The 19,100-nt window shown below is 38.5% G+C and overlaps 1 protein-coding gene across 2 annotated transcripts in view; it reads left to right on the forward strand.

Annotated features, from left to right (window-relative positions):
• The first annotated feature begins 273 nt into the window (after positions 1-273).
• Positions 274-19,100, forward strand: part of ATP6AP1 (ATPase H+ transporting accessory protein 1) — a 40,571-nt gene continuing 21,744 nt past the window's right edge. The window contains exons 1-2 of one of the 2 annotated variants that reach the window (XM_088023382.1): positions 274-287; positions 14,020-14,065. Coding sequence is in view for 1 of the 2 variants with exons in the window: in XM_028114437.2 (XP_027970238.1) it covers positions 13,971-14,065 (95 nt within the window). In the remaining variant the exon portion in view is untranslated. Of the gene's footprint in view, positions 288-13,970; positions 14,066-19,100 lie in introns of those variants that run through there. The other variant, XM_028114437.2, reaches the window with a different exon arrangement.

A 19,100-nucleotide genomic window follows, 5' to 3' on the forward strand; every position in this document is an offset into this window, starting at 1 on the left:
TCTTTTTAATAATTGCTTCATAAAGCTGTTCAGACTTTCTGTTATGCATGAATATATGAATGTTTATATATGTTGTTGGGAATTGAATTCAATTTCATTAGGAAGTGTTATACTATTCAAGTTATTTATTCTTGAGTGAGTTTTGGTAATGTGTACCTTTCAAGGAAAGTGTCCATTTTGTCTAAGTTGTCAAATGTATGGCCATAAAGTTATTTGTAATATTCCTTTATAATCTTTTTAATATCTGTAGGTTCATAGTGATGTCCCATCTTCCATTCCTAATACTGGTAAGTTGTGTCTTCCCTCTCTTTTTCTTGGTCTGCTAGAAATTTATTAATCTTGTTGATCTGTTCAAAGAACCAGCTTTTGCTTTAACTGATTTTCTCTATTTCTCTGTTTTCAATTTTATTGATTTCTGGTCTTTTGTGTATTATATACTTTCTTCTGCTTGCTTTGAATTTAAATTTGCTCTTCCTTTTCCAGGTTTTCAAAGTGAAAGCTTAGGCCATTGATCTGAGACTTTTGTTCTTTTCTGTATATTTAATGGTATAAATATCTAAGCACTGCTTGAGCTGCATGCCATGAGTTTTGGTATGTTATATTCTAGTTTTGTTTTTGTTTTGTTGTAGATTTTATTCATTTATTTGAAAAAGAGAGAGAGAGCCTGAGCAGGAGGAGGGGCAGAGGGAGAGGGACAAGCAGACTCCCTGCTGAGCAGGGAGCCTAGTACACGGTCTGATCCCAGGACTCTTTGAGATCATGACCTCAGCCACAGTCAAATACTTAACCAACTGAGCTACCCAGGCACCCCTGTTATCTTCTAATCTGAATTTGATTCAAAACATTTACTAACTTCCCCTTTGAACAGTGGATTATTTAAAATTGTGTTTCTTAATTTCCAAATATTTGGGGACTTTCCAAATATCTGTGTTGTTCATTTCTTTCTCTCTTTTTTAAGATTTTATTTATCTGACACAGAGAGAGATAGTGAGAGCAGGAACACAAGCAGGGGGAGTGGGAGAGGGAGAAGCAGGCTTCCCGCAGAGCAGGGAGCCCAATGTGGGGCTCGATCCCAGGATCCTGGGACCATGACCTGAGCCAAAGATGCTTGATGACTGAGCCACCCAGGTGCCCCTGTGTTGTTCATTTCTAGTTTAATTCCATTATGATCTAAGAACAGACATTTTCTTTTACTTTAAAAAATTTTTGTTGAGGTTTGCTTTATAGCCCAGAATATAGTCACACATGGTGAATGTTCCATGTACACTTGAAAAGAAAATATTTTCTGCTGATATTGGGAAGAATGTTTTATAAATATTAATTAGCCCATAGTGGTTGATAGTGCAGTTCAGGTCTTCTGCATCCTGTATTCAAGATGATAATAGTGATGAGAGGTGGGAGTGGGGATCATAGTTGGATGTTGGGTTATGGTTTATTTTAGGTAGTGAGTTTAATTATTATATTATTATAAAAACAAATAACAAATGAGGTGTAAACCGATGTTCAGAGTGTGTTATGAATGAAGGATTTTGATTACTATGGCTAAGAAAAGGAAAAAAAAAGGATTTCATTTTTGTTTTTGGAGTTCTGAGTTTTTCATTTCCTGTTAAAGCATTTATTACTTAATTTGAAGCCTGAAAAGAGAAGGAATTTTATTTGACCTTGGGCCTAAATTTCTTAAAAGGGCCCTAAACAAGAATCGGGTTTAGGAATTAGAGGGGAAAAAAGAAGGCTGCCAAGCAGAGCAAGTCAGCAGGAGACGAGAGGGAGGTGAAGTTAGAGACTTGGACAGGGCCAGCTCAAGTCCAACTTGCAGGCCAGGATAAGGGGTTTGCACTTTATTCTGAATATGATGAGAAGCCAGCCACTGAAGGGCTTCAAGTAAGAGAGTGACAAGATCTGATCTACATTTTTTTTTAAAGATTTATGTATTTATTTTAGAGAGAGAGGGAGCACGTGTGCATGGTCAGAGAGCGGGGGGAGGGGCAGAGGGACAGGGAGAGAGTGGGAGAGAAGCCGACTCCCCACTGAGTGGGAGCCCAATGCAGGGCTCGATCTCACGACCTTGAGTTCATGACCTGAACCAAAATCAAGCGTCACACACTTAACTGACTGAGCCACCCAGGCGCCCTGATCTGATCTACGTTTTTAAAATATCATTGTGCCTGCTATGGAAGGGCACTACGAAGGGGCAAGAGAGGACTTGGTTTAGCCAAAGAGGGGACCGACGCGATAGCACCAGTCATTGGAGATGAAGAGATGTCATAAAATTGCCAGTGTAATTGGGACGTAGATCCTGATGGAAAGAGCAAAATCACTGACATCACCAGCACCACCGTCTGTAATAGGGTTTTGAGAGCTATTTCGGTGCCAGGCATAGGACTTCACATGCCTAATTTTTCTTAGTCCTCAAAACAGCACCTGTGTGGTAGGTGCTATTATTAGCCCTGTTTTACAGAGAGGAAATTGAAACTTAAAGAAGTTAACTTACTTAACCAGAACATGTTTATTCATTTCCAGATTAGTTATAAAAGCGAAGTCTTGGTTTTTAAGGAATTTAGAAGAAAAAACTTTAATGAATGTTAAGTAAATAAGGCACAAAATTAACGAAAACAATTTTCTAGCCAGCAAAGTATCAGGAGAAATGAAGGATACAGTTCTTAAGATTACAGTATTCGTATTATAAGTTGCAACATGACATCTATAGTTTGTCAGAGGTATATGGAAACTGATAGACACTTTGTTATGAAAGAATTGTGTTTGGTAATTCTTGAAATGTTAGGGAAGTAGGGACAAGAAGGAGAACAAGTGTTTCCCTTTTCTAGTATTTCCTTCTGAGTAGAAGGAGTTAAATTAGTGTAACTCCTTATTTCTCTGCCAGTTTACCCATGCTGTGCCAGCTAAGGATGACATCTGTGGTAAATCAGGAAAAATAGTCTAGGTATGTTCAGCTTTTTTTTTTCCTTTTTGAGACCCAGCCTCCCCATGGAGTATACCTTTCCCTTTTCTTCTGGGGTAAGCCTCTCTTCCTTCTTGAGAGCCCACTGCTGCCATGACTGCAGTCATGTCCATCTTCTGTGGAAGGGGGTTTGGTTACGGTCCATTTTGTTTCTGCACCAAACTTCATCTGCCTTCTTGGCCTTTCACAGTAATGAGGGTGGTATTTTGGTCTCTACTTGTCTTCCCCCTTGTTTTATTTCCCAGTTGGTTTAGCACTCAGGTGGGGCGGAGAGGTAGTATTATTTGACTTATCTCAGAGTCCCCCCACCCCCCTAACTAAGAAAAAAGACTGGTCTTCATAAATTAGATCAGTCGATGAGATTCATGTCAAGGATGATGCTGATTCTTTGTACCATATGAAAGAGAAGTTAGCTTTTTGGCGAGAGCAGCCAAGGGTTTTAACAATGTTGACTATTTATATTGGAGCATTTAGAATAGTTAGAAATGACTCCAAGTGTTTTAACTATAAAAATTGAGGTATTAGTTGCTATGGAAATGTGACAAGTTGAAACAACAGCTTTAAGTGAGAAAGAAGAAGCAGTAAGAATAAGACCGATGATTACAGGCTCTGTAAAACTCCTAGTGATGAATGTTGAGTGCTTCATTTCACCTGATTAAATTATTAAACACAATTTTTCCCTTAACCAAAATGAATGAGATTTCTTATTCTCTCATTGTAGCTACTTTTGGTGCAGTGAATATTTCCTCTCATATCTATTCCAAGGGGGAACTAAAGAAATATGTGTGTATTACCATATAAACATAACAGTATTCAAGCCTGGTCTTTAAAATCTTGTTATTATAATTAAACCTCTGTGTAGGATCTAGGGGGGATTGACAACACTGTTCTTTGATGCCCTTTGTGAAGTTCCTGGAAGGGAGTTACCATTTTAATATGCATATTGAAAGTTATTCTCCAGGTATTCTCTAACTTGGCTGAGAACCAACCAAAGAAAATAGGCTTTTATTTCAGCAGGGACCTTTGAGTTGTAAGAAATGATAAGAGATAATTTTACTCCCTAGGAACAAAGATAATTTCTTTCACTCAGTATAATATTAGGTTTAAAATCTCATTCCCTGGAGAGATTTAAAGAATCCGGTATATGGGCCACATCTGTGCTCTCTGAGGACCAGCTGATCTTCAGTGATGGGGAATGGCCAGGGGACAGTCTTCCAGCTTTTGCATTCCATGGTAAAATGAAATTTCACTAGGACTATTTCTAGAGTATTTAAATGTGATAATGTATAAGTTCTTGTAATATAAATATAAAAACTCCTGTAAAAGTAAATGTGCATTTTTATATCCCTAAAACGTTATTTCTTAAAGGACTTTAAAGAAGGTAAAACAGGATTTCCGCCCTCCCTTAAATTAAAAGAAAAAAAGAACAAGAGAGAAAAACGAGTGAGGAACTAGAGGAAGAGAGGAAGAAAAGAAATGAGGGGTTCTGGGTTTATATAGGTACAAAACGGACAGGAGGAATTTTTCCACCAATTTAACACTGTTGGTTCTAGCAGTCGTTACTGATTATTAAGGTAACCCAAATGAATGAATCTGTAACGATTTCATAGATATGGTCATTTTTCATTTTTAAAGTAGTGTTATTCAATTTATTTAAACTAAAAAAAAAACAAAAACAAAAACAGAAAAACCCAGTTTACCCATTTTTCCCATCCTCCCCTACCCTGTGCCCCTGGTAACCACCAGTCTGTTCTCTGTATCTATGAGCTTGGTTGTTTTGTTTTGTTTTTTACATTCGACATACAAGAGAGATTATATGGCATTTGTCTTTCTCTAACTTTTTTCACTTCGCTTAATGCCCTTGAGGTCCATCCCTGTTGCTGCAAATGGAAAGATTTCATTCTTTTTTATGGTTGAATAGTATTCCATTGTGTATAATATTCCATATAAATATACCATAATTTCTTTATCCATTTATTCATCATAGTTAAACACCTCCCAATGTAGAAACCTACATAGATGTGTGTGTTAAATTAGATGCCTGCCCCTCAGGTCAAGGTTTTAATATAAGGGTGAGTCCATCTGAGTGAAAGAGACCTTCAAGGGCCATTTCTTAGATCACTACTGTCTTGTGGGTTTTGAACATGAGCCCCACTGGTTTTCAAAATTGGATGTTTTGGGAGTTCATCTCTCAAGTACATGTCTTGAAGGTTGAGGTGTCCAGTATGGAATTCGAACTCTTTACTACTCAGGAAGAAGCTCTGGGTTTGAGTCCCCCCCCCGCCCTGGGTTGTGGGTTGCCACACCTGGGTTGGTGTCCCAGCCTCTCCTGTACACTTTGATTTGGTTTTCTTCTCATTTGCCTGATGTGTAATCATCACTGAGCCAGGCTTTAGTTTTTTTTTAAATAAGAACTTGTTCCATATGTAGTGGTAGACTCAGCCTGTCTGTGGGAGGAAATGAGTTGAAGATCTTAGAAAATAAACATCTTAAAACCAGAACCCCACTATGAATATCATTTCTCGTAGTATAGAATGCTCATTTGCCAAAGAGTATTTAAAATTTACTCGGATAGGTTTTTTAAGTTAAAATTTCCAATGATATTAAAATTTACTCAGACAGGTTTTAAGTTAAAATTTCCAAACTTATGTTAACTATTTAGAAGACAACATCTTGGATTTGTAGCAGGTAGTTATATACAATGCTCTCTTTGCAACTAAGCATGCTGATTAATTTTTGTCCAAAGAATCTATTTTGCACTTATTATAAATGATGGCCTGAACTGTAGGACAACATCAAAATAGCACATATTCTCAATATGAGTTTTACTTTAGTGAATTAAAACTCGGTCTCTGGTGAGGTGGGGACCTGCATGTTCCTAATGAGCATTTTTGAGCGTGTTGGAGATCTTTTCTTCCTTAGGATCCAGGTCTGTTAGGTTCTCCCTAATACTTAAACCCTCCTTTCCTAGTCCATGCCTCTAATTATCACACTAAATTTGGTACTTAGTAAACCCTTAAAGTTTCTTTTGCACTGTAACTAACAGAAACCCATTTCAGGCTGTGTTAAGAACAAAAGGCAAGTTACTGGAAGGACATTGGGATAAGTCACAGACTTCAGTAGCAAGAGATACCTGCTGACCTCATGAGAAAGTAGAATCAGGAATTGGACTGCCGCTTCAAACTCTTCAAAAAAGAGTTCATTATGTCTCATCTCTTATCTCTTAATCTATTATATAACTGCCTCCCTCTACCCCTCAGCCATTGCTTGGAGTGAAGGTGTGGCTAATATCAGTGGAGGTCACTGGATTGCTATGTGAAACATTCCAGGTGTTTACCCCAGCAGTTATGTGCTCACATTTCTGTACATCACTGGGCTAGGAGCCTCAGTGGGGCTCTTGTATTCCTGGCATGTAGCATACGGCAATGAATATTTGTCTAATGAACAAATTTATGAAAGAGCAGGACTCTTGTCTCAGCTTAGCTTGAGAACCAAAAACATAAATATATGCCACTAATTTGGTATATTATTTGTGTTCCAAGAAGTCAAAGGGGAATCAAAAGTAAGAAAAATTAACATTTAAATCAAAAGCACTTATTTCATTTACTAACCTGATTCTAATCAACTCAGAAGTTGATTTGATGAAAATTAGGAGAAATCATGGCAGCAATTAGGCTCTGAACCTAATAAAGCTCCTGTATTAGTCTGGATTCTCCAGAGAAAACCAAATATATATATATATATATATATATATATATATATATATATATCCACGCATGTGTATATAAAATTAATCCTAATTAATCCTATATTAATTCTATATATGATTTATTATAGGAGTTGGCTCATGCACTTATGAAGGCTGAGAAATTCCAGTATCTGTTGTCAGCAAGCTGGAGACCCAGGAGAGCCAATGGTATAGTTCCAGTCTTAGTGAGTCTGAAGGCAGGAGAAGACTGAATTCCCTGCTCCAAGACAGGTAGAGAAAGTGAAGTCTCCCTTACTCCACTTTTTTATCCTATTCAGGCCTTCAATGGATTGGATGAGGCCCACTCATATTGGGGAAGGTGATATGCTTTACTCAGTCTACTGATACAAATACCAATCTCATTTAGGAACACTGTCAGAGAAACAGCCAGAATAATGTTTAACCAAATACCTGGGCACCTTGTGTCCCAGTCAAGTTGACATATATTAACCTACACAGAGTCACACTCCCTATAAGGGGCAAGAAGTGCATAGGCCGGTATTTTGCTAATGAACTGATGTAACTTGGATTTTGTATATTTGCATTTTCAAGCTATGGAATTTGACGAAATACTTGAATTAGTTGATTTTCTAGTTACGTTTGCCTAAATACTCAGGCCCTGGGAGTCACGACCATGTGGCATGAAGTAAGAATTAATTATGTGGCATTTTTGATAGGCTTATTCATTACCCTGCACATTTTATTGAGCATCATCTAGGACCAGCAGTAGCCAAGGCTCTAGGTGTATCAGTTAGTTAGATGCAGTCCCTGCTGTCTTGGAGCAGGCCTTCCGGTGAAGAAACATACTGTAGATAGGTAACAAGAAAATAAATGTCTCATACAAAGGTGATATATGTTATGATGAGGGTGAACAGAATGCAGGGAGAGTTAGGAGGGTATGAGGGGATCTCTACAGATGGAACAATATGTACAGTTACTGAGGTGCAAAAAAGTTGGCATGTGGAGGGTGTTGAGAAAAATCCAAGCCAGTGTGCTGGAACATGGTATGGAGAAGGATTGCATAAAACGAAGCAAGAGAGACCAGCAAGGGCCAGATCATGGAGGTCTTTGAAGGAGGTGGATGGATTTGGATTTTGAATCAATGTACGAAGACCATTGCGATTGATATGAACATTTGACTACTGTGATTTTTGGTCTGAGAGCATTTGGATGATTGGAGATTGTGGTCTGGCAAATGCTAGTTGTTCCTTCAGGCAAATATTATAATTAAGTCAGAGGCATTTTTTTTCCTTATGATAATACAATTCTATATGATCACGTATGATACTGGGAAGATAGATTTGTGATATTCAGATTTGCAGGTAACAGTAATATATCGTAAATCAGAAAATGAAGCGAACACAAGGTATTTTCAGTTGAAAAGAAGGCAGCATGGATGTATAATCTCCTGTTCTCTCATGAAAACTGTTGGGATATTTTCCATGCCCCTCTGCATTTTCTGCATATCTTATGCGTGAGTCACTAACTGTTTTTTGTTTTGGAGTATCTTTAGGATGCATGTATAGTGAATGGCCTTGAAAGGTAGAAATAGTGTCTTCCTCTTACAAAGGGCAGGTTTACTTATAGCCTTGGAAACTCAGGGTTTCTGTCCTGAAATGAAACCCACTGTGTGTACAAGCATCCATGTGGGCCCAGCTGTATTGCTCTATGAGCAAGGGAAATTGACGCAATATACTGATGCTCATGCTGCTTGCTTCTGTGTGAGTAATAGAGTTCTTTGTCTCTGACCCTGGAGTCTGTGTCTTCTGCCAGCATCAGTGAAACTGGCAGCTACCTTCTTAGCTTATCAATTAGTTAAATGTAAGACCCTTCACAGTTCTGGACAGGGACCCTTCAGCCATCTGAGCAGGGAAGTATAATGCCAGGCAGGTGATATCCTAGCACTTTACAGCCTGCAAGTTATCACATTAACATTTTTGTCACTGCTTTTCTCTAAAGTCACAAGATGAGCTATTCCCTGACAACTACATCTTAAGTGTGACTTCTGTTTTAAAATACATGTGTGAAACCTACAACACTAATTATTTTACCTTAAATATTCTTTTTTTAAAGATTTTATTTATTAGAGAGAGAGCACAAGCAGGGGGAGTGGCAGGCAGAGGGAGAAGCAGACTCCCCGCTGAGCAGGGAGCCCGATGCAGGACTCGATCTCAGGACCCTGGGATCATGACCTGAGCCAAAGGCAGATGCTTAACTATCTGAGCCACCCAGGTGCCCCTACCTTAGATATTCCTTAACCAAGTGGAAGAAAATGTCAACAACAGAAAGATTGCTATGTTGAAATTTTAGGATGATCAAGTCATAAAATATATTAAAATGAAATATATTACACATAAAATATATTAAAATGAAAATGAAAGTGATTTAAAATTTAAAATTTTGTATATGTTTGTGTGCCTGAAAATATAACTGAAGCATATTTCCATGGAAGGATTGTTACATGATAAGCACTAAGGAGCTTACAGTCTGGTTTGAGTGTTAACAGAATCATTATTATTACAGTGCATATCTTCGTGGGCTTGGTTTCTTACCTTCCCCTGACCAGAAATTTGAGGAGCAATGGGTCAGACACTGCTGCTGCTGCCAAGAGACTATGAGGTATTGCTCTGGCAGCTGGAGGAAATATTTTATATTTGTACTGTCCAGTACAATGGCCCCTAGCCACGGGTGGTTATTGACCACTTGAGATTTTGGTTAGTTCGAATTGAGATGTACGTAAATGTAAATTATATACCAGATTTCAGACTTAGAGCAGAAAAAGAAGGTAAAATATCTCATTAATAATTATGTTTGAAATAATATTTAAATGTTAGGTTAAAGAAAAAATATTAAAACTATTTTCACCTGTTGACTTGTACTTCTTTCAGTGTGGCTACTAGAAAATTTTAAATTACATATGTAGCTCTCAGTCTATTTCTGTTGAACAATGCTATTCTAAGTCCTTGCTACTCACAGGACATTTGGCAGGCAAGCAGCATCAGCATCATGTGGAAGCCTGTGAGAAACAGAGAAGCTCTCGGCCCCACCCCAGACCTACTGGATCAGAATTTGCATTTTAACAAAATCTCACATGATTTGTATGCATGTTAAAATTTGAGTAGCAGAAAGCTCTAAGACAAGGATTGCCAGATTTAGCAAATAAAAATATAAGATGTCCAGTTAAATTTAATTTCAATAAACAGCAAATGATTTGTTTAAGTATGGCATGTCTAAATATTGCATGTAACATACTTATTATTAAAATTATTGCTTTTTTGAAATTCAGATGTTACCGGGTGTCCTGTATTTTATTTGGCAAACCTGCCTAAGACTAAATTCCTCCTTTCCAGACCTGTCTTGCTACCTGAAATTCCATGTAATCAGGAAAAAGGCAGAAAGGTAAAAGACACGGCAGGTGGAAGGAAGTTGGGTAAAATGAAAGAACAGAGAAGGAAAGGAAATGGGAAGTAGGAATAAGATGGGCATGGAAAGGCAACATTGATAGTGGTGACCTTTTCTATTTTATATTTCTTAGCATCTTTCTTTGTTATTTCTCCATCTCGATCTCCACCCCCTAACCCCCCACCCATCCCTAGTTATTGTGCTTTCATCACCTCTTCTCATTTTCTATAGGGCTCCTTAGAGCTATGTTAGAAGATGGTGTGTGTGCAAAGTGGATAGTAAGGAAGGGGAGTATGTCCTTTGGGTCAAGTCCCCAGACTTCCTATAATCCATCGTCTCTGAAATGTCACTTACAAATAGCCCCTTTCAGCTACCAGTACTTTGCCATTAAAGAGATCAAGGTTCTTAAGTGCCAAAAATGCTGACACTTTCGTTTTGGAGGATTTTCTTTATTGTGGCATTTTAATTGTATTTTTTAAATGTAAAATAACTCTTCAGGATTTTGTTGTTTGGTTTGTGTTTTTGCACACATTTTAGGTGGCAGGGGAGTGGGAGTGGAGACTCGCAAGGAGGAAATAACAATAGATAATCTTTATTTAGCTAGGCATTGAAGTAAGAAAAGGTTTTCATCTATTATATTTATTTATTTAAAATTTTATTTTATTGTATTAAGAACACTTAACATGAGATCCACCCTCTTAACAAATTTTTAAGTGCATAATACCGCATTGTTAACCGTAGGTACAATCTTATACAGCTTATCTCCAGAATTTATTAATCTTGCACAACTGAAATTTTACACCCAGTGATTGGTAACTTCCTATTTTCTCCTCCCTCTCCTGCCCCCCAGCCCCTGGAAACCACGATTTCCACTCTTTGATTCTATGCTATGCCTATTCTAGATACTTTATATAAATGCAATCATGTGGTATTTAAGACTGGCTTATTTCAGTTATAATAATGTCTTCAGGGTTCATTCATGTCACATATTGCAGAATTTCCTTTTTTAAAGGCTGCATAGTATTCCTTTGTATGTATATACTGCATATTCTTTATCCATTCATCCATCCGCAGACACTTAGGTTGTTTTTCCATCTTGGCTATTGTGAATATCAGTGCTGCAGTGAATATGGAAGCACTAATATTTCTTTGAAATCCTGATATCAAGTATTTTGGGTAAATACCCAGAAGTGTAATTGCTGGATCATAAGGTAGTTCTATTTTTAATATTTTGAGGCATATCCATATTGTTTTCCACAGCAACTGTACTATTTTGTATTCCTACCAGCAGTGTACAATCCAATTTCTCCACATCTTTGCCAACACTTGTCTGTTCACTTTCTTCCTTCCTGCCTGCCTGCTTGCTTGCCTGCTTGCTTTCTCTCTCTCTCTCTCTTTCTTTTTCTTTCTTTCTTTCTCTCCTCCTCCCTTCCTTCCTTCCTTCCTTCCTCCCTCCCTCCCTCCCTTCTTTCCTTCCTTCCTTCCTTCCTTCCTTCCTTCCTTCCTTCCTTCCTTCCTTCCTTCCTTCCTTCCTTCCTTCATAATAGCCATCCTGACAGGTATTAGGTGATATCTCTTTGTGGTTTTGATTCACATTTCCCTGGTGATGAGTGACATTGAGCACCTTTTTATATACATGTTGGTCATTTGTATGTCGTCTTTGGAGAAATATCTTTTCAAGTCTTTAGCCCATTTTTAACTTGAGTAATTTGTGTTCTTTCTGCTACTGAGTTGTAAGAGTACCTTATATATTTTGGAAATGAATGATTTGTTAGATGTATGTTTGGCAAATACTTTCTCTTATTCTGTGGGTTGCCTTTTTTACTGTTGATTGCTTCTTTGCTGTACAGAAGCTTTTTAGTCTGATGTAGTTCCACTTATCTGTTTTTGCTTTTATTGTCTGTGCTTTGGTGTCACATCCATGAAATCATTGCCAAGAACAGTTTCTTGAAACTTTTCCCTATGCTTTCTTCTTTTTTTTTCTTTTTAAAGATTTTATTTATTTATTTGACAGAGAGCGAGAGAGAGTGAGTGCAAATGTATAAGCAGGGGAGCTACAGGAGGAGAGGGAGAAACAGACTCCCCACTGAGCAAGGAGCCCAATATGGGGCTCCATTCCAGGACCCTGGGAACATGACCTGAGTGGAAGGCAGATGCTTAAAGACTGAGCCAGCCAGGCGCCCCTCCCTTTGCTTTCTTCTAGGTTTTAAGTCTTTAATCTATTTTGAGTTGATTTTTGTGTCTCGTGTGAAATAAGGCTCCAATTTCAGTTTTTGCCTGTGGATATCCAGTTTTCCCAGCACCATTTGTTGACGAGACTGTCCTTTTTCCCATTGTGTATTCTTGGCACCCTTGTTGAAGAGCAGTTAGCTGTGTATGTGTGAATTTATTTCTAGGTGCCTGTATTATGTTCTGTTGATCTATATGTCATTTTTAAAAAAAGATTTTATTTATTTATTTATTTGATGGAAAGAGAGAGAGTGAGAGAGAGAGAGAGAGAGCGAGCACACACACAAGCAGGGGGAGCCGCAGGAGAGGGAGAGGGAGAAGCGACTCCCGCTGAGGAGGGAGCCCGATGCGGGACTCGATCCCAGGACCCTGGGATCACGACCTGAGCCGAAGGCAGATGCTTAACCAACTGAGCCACCAGGTGCCGCATATGTCAGTTTTTAATGGCAATACTATACTGTTTGTTTGTTTATTTATTAAGATTTTATTTATTTATTTGACAGACAGAGTCACAGCAAGAGAGGGAACACAAGCAGGGGGAGTGGGAGAGGGAGAAGCAGGCCTCCCGCGGAGCAGGGAGCCTGATGCGGGGCTCGATCCCAGGACCCTGGGATCATGACCTGAGCCGAAGGCAGATGCCCAACGACTGAGCCGCCCAGGCACCCCGGCAATACTATACTGTTTAAATTACTGTAGCTTTGCAATATGTTTATTAAATCAGGAGGTGTGATACTTCCAGCTTTGTTCTTTCTCAAGGTAGATTTGGCTATTTAGGGCCTCGATATATCTTTGCAACAGTTCTTTGAGCAAAACACTTTTGTCCCCACTCTGCAGATGGGGAAACTAGAGCTGGGAATGCAATTAAGGGCTGTCTGACTCCAAAGTCAGTGCTCTTTACCATTACATTCCAGATCTCTTAGCACATGGAGTGTCACGAATTTAACAGGAAACTGTGAAGTAGGACACATATGTAAAATTAGGTAAGTTTCAGAGATTTTTACTCATTTATTCACCTGAAAAATGCATGTAATAATGTATATTTTGTAGATTTTTGAGGCGAATTTAATAGCTTCCTGAAAAGCAGTATGAGATTCTTATTAAGAGTTAGAGTATCAAAACAATGCTAGTTTCTAAAAAGAGGTTAATTGAAACTCTGCTCCCTAATAATCTTTAATGAATAAGAAACATCCTAAATAGACCCACTGCTGGGCGCCTGGGTGGCTCAGATGGTTAAGCGTCTGCCTTCGGCTCAGGTCATGATCCCAGGGTCCTGGGATCGAGTCCCGCAATCGGGCTCCCTGCTTCTTGGGAGCCTGCTTCTCCCTCTGCTTCTCTCTCTCTCTCTCTCTCTCTCTCTCCCCCCACCTCTGTCGCTCATGAATAAATAAATAAAAAATCTTTAAAAAAAAAAAAACAACTAAATAGACCCACTGCTTTCACTCTATACTCTAAATTAAGCTGTATCAGGCCCCTCCCTTCACCCTCTCCCATGCATAATATATCCTGGGAATATAGTCTTTTTATTGGTTGACTATGTTGTCAGTCACAAGACATGGAAAATTCTGCCTCTGCTCTGTTTGCATTTAAGAATTAACAAATGTGCTTGCTTTGAAGAAACTGATTCATTTCTTGATGGGAAGAAAAATCATCTTCAGTTTTTCACTTATTTTTTTATGTATAGGATTTTCACTGACTTTGGACCAAATACTTGCCAGGAAGAATGTAAGGTGAGTAATTGCACATTTGTTAATTCAGCGCATCTGTGAACTTCAATGCAAGTGTGAAATTAGATGGTTCTGTAATTTCTTTATATTGTTGCATAGCTATATTTGTTTATAATTCAAATCGGATATATTAAATTAGATCATTCTGTGGCTAACAAAATCATTGAACTAGAGTTTATAAATAAGACATGAAAATACAATCTTTATTATAAGAAGCAAGAGTTATTCAAAATGCACAAGAAACATTTGTATTATGTATCAAAGTATGTATCTATGAGAAAATGACTCAAATCAGTGTTCAGGTTTCTTTTATACTTACAAGTAATATTAATTTCATGGTTTTCTCCTGCCATTGTTATGAGAGAAGAGAGCAAGGAAAAATTTAAAAACCTCAGAAATATATAACCTGTCCTTCAAAGAAAAGGTGTTGAATCATTTTAACTGGTAGGGGACAGTAATTGTTTGGAGTACATACTGCTTAAAATTAACAAGCAAAACTTCTATTCCTGTATCCTTTGTCTTTTGGCTCTTTCCATACCATATAAGGGAAACTACAGAGATTTATCTATAAGGGAGAATATTCAGAATCTGAATAGCAATTAACTTATGTTATATCTCCTAATTGCTCATTATGTGCCATCCCAATAAATACATCAGGGAATTTAGTGTGAACACAAAGGGTAGTGCCAAGTGGGATGGTCTGCCAAAACTGTGTTAAAGAATCTTTAAGTCACCAGCTGATAAAAACTGTAAGTGCAGGCATTTTCTATTTGTTTCCCCCATTGTTTCTAAATCAGTTAGTGCTTTCCTTCAAGCTCATTTTCGAATAGTAAGAGACCTATACTACTCTTAGCTTATTAAAGCTTAGTAAGGTTTCCTTACTTCATTTGTACAGAGATGACTGATTTGTGTATTACACTGATAAAATGTACACCAAATACATAAAAATCCCAATTATGTTTTTGAAGCAAGGTTAATGGGTTTAAATAATCTCAGCTTCGGAAGGGACCCTAGAAATCACATCAATCAATGATCATTTGAATCTAAAAATATAGCATATTAATTTATTATGAAAGAAACAACAGTTGCTGTTTTGTGAATGTCTTTCAAATCATGGATCTGAAATTTAAAATATCTTTCATTTTTATGGGTCCATTCAAGGTTCTTAAGTCTCTAGGAAGGATGATTGTATTTTAAATTAATACTTGTTTCCTAAGCTTAGAGAGAGTAGGGGTCACCACTCTTTCTTTACATATTTCTTCCTCAAACTGGGTTAAAACAATTCCTTTAACAAAAGGAAATATTTTGCCTCTCACACAGTATCCTGTGTGATCTCTCATTTTCTACTTCCCTTTCAGACTTTGTTCATTCATTCATGCATGTAGCACATATGTTTTTAATACTTGGTACTTTTAAATAGCTAGGTGCTGTGCTAGGTACTGGGTCTACACTGGTGAGCAAAACAGGAATAGTCCCTGCCTTCATGAAGCTTTCAGTCTAGTGGAGGAGGTACTCTCATTAGTCAAATGTGAATCATGCTGTGAAAGAAAAGTGTGGGAGGCTATGAGCACATATAATAGGCGGGTCTGAACGGGTCTGAGATAGTAGGAAGAGTGTCCTTAAGGAAGTGACATTTAACTGTAATCTGTAGCAAAGGGAGGGAGTACCTAGGAGGAGGGGGAAGAGGAGGTTAGAGAACATTCTAGGTGGAGGGAACAGCAAGTGCTAAGACTCTTATGAGACAAGAAGGGAACATGAAGCCTTCAAGGAGCTGGACTGAAGACTGCTGGTGTAGCTAGAACAGACGGGAAGAGGTCAGATGAGGTGAGCACAGTTAGCAGGTCTCTGAGGGCCTCAGAGGCCATGGTGAGAATATGGTCTTCCTCCTGCACAGACCCATGGCAGAGCTGTTTCACCTTTACCTTCATGAAGGCATTACTTTGCAGACTCATGATGGACTACAAAAATATGGCACCAGCCGCTACAAGCTTCGGGCTCTTGATTACTTTTCAAAGGTATTGCAGAGATCCCTTTTACTGGACAAGATTGGAATATTTTTAGAGACAATATAGGTTTTGTTTCTTTATTATTTATTCAAAAAAAATTTAACCAGTGTTACTCAGTTTATTCATATAGATAACTTTAACCAGTTAATTCTTTACAATCTTACTTTAGTTCAGAGATTATGTAGTGATGTGAAAAATGTATATATATATATATTTTTAAAGATTTTATTCATTTATTTGTCAGAGAGAGAGCACAAGCAGGGGGAAGGCAGGCAGGCAGGCAGAGGGAGAGAAGCAGGCTCCCCACTGAGCAAGGAGCCCAGTGTGGGACTGGATCCCAGGACCCTGGGATCATGACCTGAGCCCAAGGCAGACGCTCAGCCGACTGAGCCACCCAGGTGTCCCGAAATGTATATATATTTTATCTTTGGTTGAGATTATGGTTTCCTATAAAACCTTGTTAATTCAGTCTTATGGGTATGGGAAAGGCCTATCTAAATTATAGTTCATTTAAAAAAAGAAGTATAGCAGCATTATTGTGTGTTCATAACCATAGATTCAGTGAAATGAAAATAAGCCTTTGTTGTCTTCTAAAAACTTTTCATTTGTGAACACATGGAAATTTTTAATGAGTAGAGCAAAGTCTCAAGCCAAGCATATTATCAGTTTGGTAGCTCATCCATCCATCTCTTCATTCATTCATTCATATACTTTTATTCAGGAAACTTTTATTAAACTGTTCTGCTAACTAGATATTTCCAAATGACTTGATAAATTTTCATATTATTTAGATGAAATATCTCATAATTTTCTTTTTTTGTTCATTAAGACATTTTAAAATTGAATACTTAACCCTGTATCATGAAATGTGCTTTTTGGATAAATGAAGTTTAAATTAAAGAAATTTTAAAAGTCTGTTTGTGTACGATGATATTACTAGAAAGCTTGAAGCTCTTAAGAAGTATTGCTTGGGTATTAGTGTTTCTTTCATGTATTCAGTCACTTTGGAACTTGCAGTACAGAGTTTGAAATTTAGGTAAGATAGAGATCTTTTAGCTAAAGCACATCTCTATTGTAGTTACATGATTACCGGTTGGAGCCTCACTTTTGCTGCTCAGGAAATTAAATTTCTTAGTGCTCCTAAGTGTATTTGGGCTCTGAGGACTGATTTATGCTAATCCTACTCACCAGAGACTATCAATCAGAATGCTAATTTATAAATTTTTAAAGGAAGACATCTTTTTTTCTTCTTTTTTTTTAGAGACAGAGAAAGAGAGAGAGTGGGGAGGTTGGGAAAGGGTCGAGGGAGAGGGAGAGAGAGAATCTCAAGCAGGCTCCATGCCCAGCGTGGAGCCTGATATGGGGCTCCATCTCACAACCCTGAGATCATGACCTGGGCTGAAATCAAGAGTCAGATGCTTAATTGACTGAGCCACCCAGGTGCCCCAGAAGGCATCTTTTTAAAAAGAATAAATTAAAAAAAATCCATCGTGGTTTTAAAAAAATCAGGTGTTACCAAGACACATCATAAATTATCGAAAAAAAAGTGTCTCCCATTTAGTCAGCTTCTCTAGTAACAAACAACTCCAGTTTTCCAGAATCTTACCGTCTTGACCATTTATTTCTCACTCATGTTACATGTTGATAGCTATTCAGTGGGCTGTTGCAGGCCTGCTCCAGCTGTTTCCCATGTCTTGTCATTCCAAGACCTAGACTGAAAGAGCAGCCCCTGTTTGGGCACACTGTCATCATGGCAGAGAGAAGGGGACAAGGAGGTGGCAGACACATGCAGTACCTCAGAAAGTGTCTGCAGAGCTGGTACATTGTTGCTTCCCCTCATGTTCCGTTGGCTCGTTGGCTCGAACAAGACACATAGCTGAGACTTACCATGGGGCAGGAAATACTCTCTACCTACAGGGAGGTGCTGCAAAGCATATGGCCAAGGGCAAGGGTATATACATCTCGGATTATTTCCAGGGAGTTGGGAACAATCCTACAACCCACAACACTGCCACATTATTTAAATATGTGTAGAGGATTTCTCAATTTACACGTTTAATTTTATTTTTTAAAAGATTATGTATTTATTTGAGAGAGAGAGAATGAGTGAGAGAGAGAGCACGAGCAGGGGAAAGGGGGAGAGGAAGAAGGAGACTTCCCGCCGAGCAGGGAGCCCGATGTGGGGGCTCAATCCCAGCACCCTGGGATCATGACCTGAGCTGAAGGCAGACGCTTAACCCACTGAGCCACCCAGGCACCCCTCAATTTATACATTTTAGACATTGTCTAACAACTTCCTGTTATTGCTGACAAAGTTTTTGCCTCCAACACTGCCCTCACCCTCCTTTTCTTCATCCACCTGCCCGTCTAATATATAGTTACATTACTACTTTCAGTTAAATCTGTGCTGGCATCAGTGTGACTGTGCGTGTATTATTCACTGACAAGCCAGTTAGCATACTATAAATATTTCTCTTTTCTTTATACAGCTCTTTCCTTTTCTCTTGAGTTAAAAATTACTACCCTTTTCCATTTGCAATATTTAAAATATATATATTCTTGGGGCACCTGGGTGGCTCAGTCATTAAGCGTCTGCCTTCGGCTCAGGTCATGATCCCGGGATCCTAGGATCGAGCCCCACGTCCAGCTCCCTGCTCCGCGGGAAGCCTGCTTCTCCCTCTCCCACTCCCCCTGCTTGTGTTCCCTCTCTGCACTCCCCCTGCTTCTGTTCCCTCTCTGGTTGTCTCTCTCTCTCTGTCGAATAAATAAATAAAATCTTCAAGAAAAATAAAAATATATATATTCTTAATTCTTTTCACAAGTCCCCTCATCTAACATGTAGTGTAGCGTCTCAAATCCTTTTACCTAGAGCCCTCCCTCTATGTCTCCTCTTTGGAGCTCTTTTGTCCTCTCACTGCAATCTGGATCGATGCTCTCTAGGTCTGATAAGGAATAGGCATCCTGAAGTTTCTCTTCCTCACCCTTCTAAGTTAGAGTCTCTGTTGATTAGTGCCTCAGTTTCCTCTTTCTGG

Source organism: Eumetopias jubatus, unplaced genomic scaffold, assembly GCF_037043125.1.
Source record: "Eumetopias jubatus isolate StellerSeaLion01/CBP00866 unplaced genomic scaffold, mEumJub1_p1.0 scaffold_5, whole genome shotgun sequence".
Classification (NCBI taxonomy): domain Eukaryota; kingdom Metazoa; phylum Chordata; class Mammalia; order Carnivora; family Otariidae; genus Eumetopias; species Eumetopias jubatus.